Source organism: Charadrius vociferus, unplaced genomic scaffold (assembly GCF_000708025.1).
Source record: "Charadrius vociferus isolate BGI_N301 unplaced genomic scaffold, ASM70802v2 scaffold787, whole genome shotgun sequence".
NCBI classification, from domain to species: Eukaryota; Metazoa; Chordata; class Aves; order Charadriiformes; family Charadriidae; genus Charadrius; species Charadrius vociferus.
The window spans coordinates 176464-184818 of NW_009649307.1; the positions used below are offsets into that span (position 1 = coordinate 176464).

The 8355-nt window shown below is 51.6% G+C and overlaps 2 protein-coding genes across 3 annotated transcripts; one reads left to right on the plus strand and one right to left on the minus strand.

The window, feature by feature from the left end:
- The first annotated feature begins 21 nt into the window (after positions 1-21).
- RASD1 (RAS, dexamethasone-induced 1) lies at positions 22-2254 on the plus strand. Of its 2 annotated transcripts, XM_009889196.1 has the most exons (3): positions 22-246; positions 447-630; positions 914-2254. In XM_009889196.1, the coding sequence occupies exons 1-3, from the start codon at positions 145-147 to the stop codon at positions 1462-1464; spliced, it is 837 nt and encodes a 278-aa protein (XP_009887498.1). In that variant the 5' UTR covers positions 22-144; the 3' UTR covers positions 1465-2254. The 2 variants fall into 2 exon arrangements, with proteins under 2 accessions (XP_009887498.1, XP_009887499.1); XM_009889197.1 differs by lacking the exon at positions 22-246 and having other exon boundaries at positions 352-630.
- A 2498-nt stretch (positions 2255-4752) lies between these two features.
- MED9 (mediator complex subunit 9) lies at positions 4753-4968 on the minus strand. The gene has a single exon (XM_009889198.1). The coding sequence runs from the start codon at positions 4966-4968 to the stop codon at positions 4753-4755; it is 216 nt and encodes a 71-aa protein (XP_009887500.1).
- Between the last annotated feature and the right edge of the window lie 3387 nt (positions 4969-8355).

Sequence of the window (8355 nt, forward strand, 5' to 3'; positions counted from 1 at the left end):
CGGGCGGCCGTGCAGAGCTCACAGCGGCCTTTCCTGCGAGGGGAGAAGGGCTGAGCAGCCGGGCAGACATCGCCTTCCTCCTGCTCCTCTTCCTCCTTCTTCTCCTCTTTCCTCTCGGCGCAAGCTGCCCCTTCGCCGGCTTCAATGAAACTGGCAGCGATGATCAAGAAGATGTGTCCCAGCGAGGCCGAGCTGAGCATCCCCGCCAAGAACTGCTACCGCATGGTCATCCTGGGCTCCTCCAAGGTGGGCAAGACGGCCATCGTCTCGCGCTTCCTCACCGGCCGCTTTGAGGAGCAATACACGCCCACCATCGAGGACTTCCACCGCAAGTTCTACAGCATCTGAAACTGGCAGCGATGATCAAGAAGATGTGTCCCAGCGAGGCCGAGCTGAGCATCCCCGCCAAGAACTGCTACCGCATGGTCATCCTGGGCTCCTCCAAGGTGGGCAAGACGGCCATCGTCTCGCGCTTCCTCACCGGCCGCTTTGAGGAGCAATACACGCCCACCATCGAGGACTTCCACCGCAAGTTCTACAGCATCCGCGGTGAGGTCTACCAGCTTGACATCCTGGACACGTCGGGCAACCACCCCTTCCCAGCCATGCGCCGCCTCTCCATCCTCACAGGTACTTGGCTGGGGAGCGCTAGGAGGAAGAGGGAGAGAGGTCCCTTGCCAGATTTCAGGTGTTCTTGCCCAGTTTGGGGATGTTTCTTCAGTCCTGGGAGGAGGGAGGTGGGATTTTGTGTGTACACAAGGTGGGCAATATTGCTCCCTGCACAGGGTGGACAGGAGGATGCAGGACCCAGGTGCTGCCTGGTCCTTCCCTCCCCAAGTCTCTACATGGCTTAGGTAGCAGGTCTGTGTGTCCCCGTCCCTGCAACTATCTCACGTTCCCTTTTTGTCTCCAGGAGACGTGTTCATCCTTGTGTTCAGCCTGGACAACCGGGACTCCTTTGAGGAGGTGCAGCGCCTGAAGCAGCAAATCCTGGAGACCAAGTCGTGCCTGAAGAACAAAACCAAGGAGAACATAGAGGTGCCCCTGGTCATCTGTGGCAACAAGGGCGACCGGGACTTTTACCGGGAGGTGCAACCCCGGGAGATCGAGCAGCTGGTAGGAGGGGACCCCAAAAAATGCGCCTACTTTGAGATCTCGGCCAAGAAGAACAGCAGCCTGGACCAGATGTTCCAGGCGCTCTTCGCCATGGCCAAGCTGCCCAGCGAGATGAGCCCTGACCTGCACCGCAAGGTCTCGGTCCAGTACTGTGACATCCTGCATAAGAAGGCTCTGAAAGGCAAAAAGCTGCTGAAAGAGGGGGGCCGGGGCAGCACGGAGGAGGCGTACGGCATCGTGGCCCCCTTCGCCCGGCGACCCAGTGTCCACAGCGACCTCATGTACATCCGGGAGAAAGCCATCGGCGGTGGGCACGGCAAGGAGAAGGACCGCTGCGTGATCAGCTAGGAGCCCCCGCTCGCCCCGCGATGGGAAGGAAGGAAGGAAGGGAGGGGGGAAAGACGCTTGTTTCCGAATTGACTTTGGGCAGGCAGGAGGGTGGGCAGGCGCCCACCTGGGCAGAGAGGGGGTCGCCTCTTCCCCAGCCTCCCTCCTCCCGAGGGATCGCTTTCATCGCCTCCCTCCCCCGGGGGTGCGTTTTGGGAGCGAGGGATGCAAAGGGGGAGGCTTTGGAGGGCAGGAGGGGGTTGTCACTGGGACCAGCATCCTCCGGGCAGAGAGACAGGGAAAGGGTGAGCTGCTGGGCAGCCAGGTGGGAGGATGAGCGTGGAGGGCACGGACCTTGGTGTTTCTTTCCCTCCCAAACCACCCAGCCTTGGGCACTGCCTTCAGGAGGGAGGGCAGAGGCCTGCCAACACCTGCTTGGGGCTTTTGGGGTTGGTTTTTTGTTGGTTTGGTTTTATTTTTCAAGTTGAGAAGCTGTGCACGGACTCTGGCTCAGTGTCGTGTGTTCATCTGTGTTTGCAAAACACGTGCAGAAGACACTCCTAAGCTGTTGCAAAGACATTGCAGAGTTACAGCCCAAATGGACCAAAAAAACTGACTCTTGTTTACATTTGTCTTGTCTGATTCGCAAGATTTGGGGAGGGTGGGGGGAGTGGGAAGGGTTTTTTAAATAATAGGCACTTTATGTAGGTATTGGTTGTCATTGACATGAACAAAAAATCTTCAAGTGTTTCTACTGTGGGTGAAACTTGATGTTTTATTTTTTCTACAAATTAATAAAATCTTTTTAAAATGATACCTGTGGGTTTGCCTTTGCTTCTTCGCCCGGCCCTGTAGCACCACCAAATCCTGTTAAACCGAGACCTGAGCCCAGCTCCGAGGTGCTAAAAACAGCCCCTCGACTCAATCCCTTTATTACCCCATCTTCTCCGACTCCCAGTGCAAAGGTTTCCGTCTCTGCAAGCAGACGATTTCTTGCCACACAGGGTAACGAGGGGCCACGAGCAGAGTTAGTTACTCAAACGGGTCACCGAGCCAGGACTCTTTCCTCACTTCACTAACGCCGAGTGACGATCCTGCCAGCCCCATTACACGCCGGGCATTGGCATGTGGTTCACTGCAGAAACCAAGCAAACTGACATCACTTCATTATAAAGAGCTGATTGTGTTTCATGCCTTTTCCTGATTAACTAAGCACACTTTAATGATGTCAACAGAGAGTGATTCATTTGCGCCCCGTCCGGGATATTGTTTTTATTTTGCAATATGAGTAAAGGAAGTACTTTGCTCGAAAGGTCACCTTTGCATTTGATGGTTTTTAATCTCGTCCTAATAACAAGTTGCAGTAACCACTGCTAGAAGTGAAAGGGAAAGGGGAAAGCTCTTCAAAGAACAGCTCCAGCTTCTGTTTCAGTTCATTTTCAGCCCCCGTTTCCCCCCCTCCACGTGGCAGAACAAATCTTTGTTTAATACATATTCATGGCAAAAAAAAAAAATCTATCAAAGCCACAAAACGAAGGTGGGCGAGTGAGGCTGCAAACCAAACCACTTCAGTTTCGTTTGAAACTTGGATTCAAGTTGACAGAGTTAACTTGTTTCTGTGCTCGGTGCCAAACATTTCTTTGGAAACACGTTGTTTCTTCCAGCTCCGCATATGCCCTGATTTCACAGGAACAGCAACTGGCAAAAAAAAAGGGAAACCACTGTCCAGGCATGAGACACAAGAATTTATTGAGCTGGGACAGGCAATGGCTGGCAGGAAGGTAATTTCAGTAATAAACCGAGTGTACGTTGTGCTTTGTTTATCTTGGTGTTCTGCTTTACTCGGAGTTTACACACTGGCACCTTCCCAAAGAAAGTACTAGTAAAGTGTTCCAGCGGGGACAGGGTAATCTCTAGGGTACAGGTGAGTCACAACCACCCCAGGTCCCAGGGAGCAGAATTACCTGCCTCTTGGTTTAGCAAAGGAAAATCCTACCCAAACAGACCTTGCTTCTCTTCTTTGGAAGGCACAAGTGCTGCCTGCCCTTGGATGGTGATTCTCGATGGATATTGTATTTCACTAGCTGGTTTTTAACCTCTTCCACTACTGACCTGCACCATCTTTCAGCGTAATTCAGAGAACTGTGAGATTTAAGGTCCCATCACATCTTTGTTAGTCGGCGAGACGCAGTGCTGCTTACCGGGTTGTTATCAGCCACCGTAACAGCCAACAGCGGGGCAGGGGCCAGGGAGCCCTGGGATCCGTCTTAATACCATACAACATTCAAGAGCTTTCCATCAGCCGCTGGCAAATGTACAAGCTGCTCAAATGCCTGTGTTTGTGGGAAGCCCCTGGAGCACTTCGGATGTGGAACTGACCCGTCCTGTTGAGCCTGACTTCTGTCACGTGTGGAATAGCTAAAAGCTCTTGTCGTTTATGCCCTTTGTTTTGATTCTGCTTTCAAGATCGAGACACTCAATGTACTGCCTACAAGCTGCACTCGCCCGAAGAGATTTACGCACCCAAAGCCTACCAAAATCCGCTCCCCTGGCAGTCCCTGCTTTGCTCTCCCAAGTCGCCCTGCTTCCAAAAAAGCGATGTCCAGACACAGAAGCTGGGCCCAGGCTGCACATGTCCTCTGTGCTGCTGAAGTCCTGCCCCTGCTCAGCCCACATCCACTCAGTGAACACACAAGAGGGGAAGTTTGGAATTTCTATAGCTTTACTTGACTCATCTCAGACACAACCATCACTTGTTTAAAAAGAGAGAAAGAGAGAGAAATACAAAAGTAATTGAAAGCAATCTTTCCTCTTTCGACACACACAGACTGGAAAGTGCCCCAGAGACCCTTTCCAGGAGCAGGGCCAAACAGCTCACACTTCCTTCGCATGCTCCCTTTCGATGTTTGGCCACTTTTAAGTGAAAAAAGATTGCAGAAAATCTCCACTTTTTCTTGTTGAAGTTAACCAGCAGGTACTTTGACCCTTAGAGAGAAGAAAACATAATGTGTCCTGCTTGCCTGAATGTAAAAAAATACCACCTCACCCCACCCTGAGAGAAAACAGAAGAGATGCATATATAAATGCACAGTCCTACAGCAGATCAAAGTGAATGTACCGCTGTAATCATCATACGTGAAGCACACAGTGTTCTGGTTCAGTGTCACATGCCTGTGATCCACACAGACACAACTTCAGAGCAACGCCACCAAAAAAGCGTTAAAGAAAGTAAACTTCTGCCACCTTTTTCTCTCCTGTTCAGCCGGGAGAGGAGGTATGTCAGACCCGGAGAGCTGAGCTGCGCCCTTCCTACTCCTTGGGGATTTCAAACATGCAAAGGCTCTTGTACTTCTGCAGCAGTTCATTTTTGGTCCGGACCTGCTCCCGCAGGTTCTGCAGCTGCTGCTGCTGCTGCTCTGGGCTCACACCGATGCCGGGCATGCTGCTGATCAGCTTCCTCATCTCCTGGAACTTGTTCTTCAGCTCATTCAGCACCTGGTGAACATCCTGGCTGTCCTTGTCCATGCTGCAGAAGAGAGAAAATTAAGACATTGTTGAATTCTCCTATCGGAAATGCCCCTTCAGCCTGCAGGGGTGACTGTCATTTCCAGTACAACCAGGGCTTAAACTGGAATTCACTGGGAAATTTCTGTTCTTGGTATCTAGCTACACACACCTAATTCACCTATCCCAGTAAAATGGACACCGATAGATAGACAGACTGGGTAGCCTCTGGGGCAAACTGGTTTCCTGCTAATTTCCAGCACACAATCCAGTTACTTCAGGACCCATCAGTTGGGTTAGGAGCCGGTCTGCAGCTTTAAAACATTACCATGGAGCAGGTAATGGAGCATGGAGCTAAATTCTTCCTCTGTTTGAACTCCCGTATCTCTCTTTGGGGAAGGTAAGATTACATACGTATGTTGTGTGTACGCACCTAGAAAAAAAGATCTCAGTTTCACCCGTGACCTGTTGCTGCTGTAATACAAAAAATCAATGCAGTCAAACTGCTTGACAGCGGAAAATAGAAACTGTTCCCCAAAGTATCAGAGTATCCAATGGCAGAGAAAACAGTACTGTGGAGCTTTAAAATGACTCTCTGGGGATATATACCTAATAAAAGAGAAGCGACAGGGGTTTTTTAGTTGTTTTTTTGGGTTGGTTTTTTTTTTTAAGAGCAGCACAATTGGTTCTGCAGCCAGCTCTGTGCTTTTCAAGTGTTCAAGATCAGTGTTGTCTGAGGCAGCATCTGCCCTCAAACCCTCATTAGTATCTGCTGCAGCTTTGTTAGCACCAGCGAGAAGTTTTACCAATTCCAAGCAAAAGCGAGTCCCTGCTTCCAGGGTGCCTGCTAATAACGAGTGATGGATTCTAACCGTCTTTGAAAACTGGGAGGCCATTCAATAGCCAGACCTAAAAATAAATCTGCTTGGCATGACCAGGGCAGAGAGGTGCTCGATTATAACTTTGGAGAATCATGACATGGCTGAGAGCAAAACTTTTAACCAGATGGTCGCGGTTCGTTTCAAAAGGAACAAAATATTCATTACTCCCTTCTAAATAAAACTGCAGCTGGTACTATAATGTATCCCCATTATGCAGGCATTCACGGTCAGGTCGGCAGTGGAAAAATACAAGCACACACACAATCCCATGGCACGTCTCGGGAAGGATGGGTTGACACTGCCTTTAATCCACCATCGCTGCAGGCTGGCTTTGAGAGGGATATCCTTGCCTCTCCAGGCCTCCCCAAGCTTTGTTCCCTTCCCCGCACATAAAGAACTGACGCCTGCCTGTCCGACTTGTTGATCCAAAGGAATAATTATTTCAGGTTTGTTTGTTTTTTTTTTTCAGATGGGTGGCTTTCCGGCTGGATGAAGCCACTGAAGTGACTCCCTATTTGAGGGGATGGACAGGCAGGGGTGAGGAGGTGTGGGAAGAGACTTCAGCTGCCTGCAGTAACACAGGATTCAACCCACCACTCAACCACCACAGCCTGTGCTGACGGACTGCACATAAGACCTGCCTTAAGGCACAGTGTTCTTCATTACACCAGTACAACCCACTGTTGGTGGAGATGTGCTGGGACCTCAGCGGCAATGCCATTTGACTGTACAAGGGTGAAACTATCAGCAAGCCCTGCTTGGGAAACTTTCTCAAGACCCAAACAACAGGAAAGAGCACGTGTCCTTGAATGTAAGCAAATTTACGCGATACATCCTCACTCCCAAGCACAGAGTCACCTTGGAGATGTGTCTTCACGGCTGAGTCAGTGTCAAAACAGCAGGGCTGGGCTCTGCGACTAGCAGCAGCGTTAAAGGATAATACGTTTGCCATCTGTCAGGGACATGAGGCAACACATCCCACCGCTTGCCTCTGTGTTCCTACCCGTCTGCAGCACTGTTCAGTGTACCTATGTCTGCTCAAGCTGCGCAGGAAATGCCGTGTGCGAAGCTGAGGGAGGTAGCTGGGTAGCGGGAGTGGGTGGTTCAGTGGGACAGGGCACAAGATATCCTAGGGACTGTCATCTGCGGGGCACCATGACCTGCTCAGTGACATAAAGGAATCTGGGAGGTCTCAGCCCATGGCTACTGCCCACTTTGCTTATGTACATGTATGCATCTGGCAATGGGCTCAGCCTCACTTCTGTGGTCTGAAGGGACCAGGCAGAATCGAAGTTGGGGGCAACTGCCCACCCCCAGCCCAACGGGGAAATTTAGGAAAATCAGAGGGTTTGCGTTCTCACGCCTGTTCTGTATCCAGAGCAGTGTGGCAGGAGGTCATTCCTTGCCATGGCTCAGGCTGCAGAGCCATTAAGGGTGAACCTCCCTCATCTTTCAGATAAGCTTCATGCAAGTGAAACATCAGCAGGACACAAACCAGCCTCAGCTCCCAAATAAGCACACAGGGAAAGGGCAGCCAGGCCCACAACCAGTAACAAGGGAACTCATGCTTCCCATGCCCTCTGTGTGCCCAAGTGAGAGCATGGAGCTGCTGTAGATGGATTTTCATGGCAGAGCCATGTCCCTATCGGGACCTCAGACAAGCATCTCTGAAGGGGTTACCCTGGGCCAGAAACATCGCAGTTCTCAGCACCCTCGTACAAGTACCTTTTACCTCTATAGTACTTATCTTGAACCGGGAAGAGAACAATTTAACCCACACCACTGCAGAAGCCATCCTCCTTTTTACAACCCAAAAATCCTGCCCCAGCACTGCCTGTACTTTCTGAGGCTGTTATCAGCCAAACAGTACAGTTATATGAAGCAATAACCCAGCACAAGTACAACGCTCCTGGTCCAGGGTGTTAATGGTGGGGCAGTGTACCTGGGTATGGGAGCACCTGCACCACCCAGATGACCCAAACACCACCCAGGTACTGGTGTGACTCAGAGCAGAGATGCACTTGGGGCTGTGCCAGCTCCCTCAGACACTCTTCCCAGGAACTCCAGCTGGGAGGAAAAAGGGCAAAGGAGATGCTGGGACATCAGAAAGCATCATTAGAGGTGTGACTGCATTGCCCTGCTAGCCATGCGGGGCACCCTGCAGATGTTGGTGGTTGGAGAGCATAATTAGAAGGAGGATCCCATTGTCCTGCTCCCCATCCAGCACACCCCAAGGATGTTGGGGGCTGGAGAACATCATTAAAGGGGGTTCCCATTGTCCACTCCCTGTCCAGGGCAACTCTGAGGATGCTGAGGGTGGAAAAGCATCATTAGAGGGGGCACCCCCATAGCCCCCGCTCCCCACCCACGGCACCCCGAGGACGCTGGGGGTCAGACAGCACCATTAGAGGAGGGTGGCTGGAGCAGGGGTGAGAGGTCCTGTCCCGATCCCGGTCCCGCTGCAGGGCAGCTCCCGCTATGCGGTGCCCGGCGGGGGAGGCCCGGTCCCGGCGGGGCGGGGCAGGGG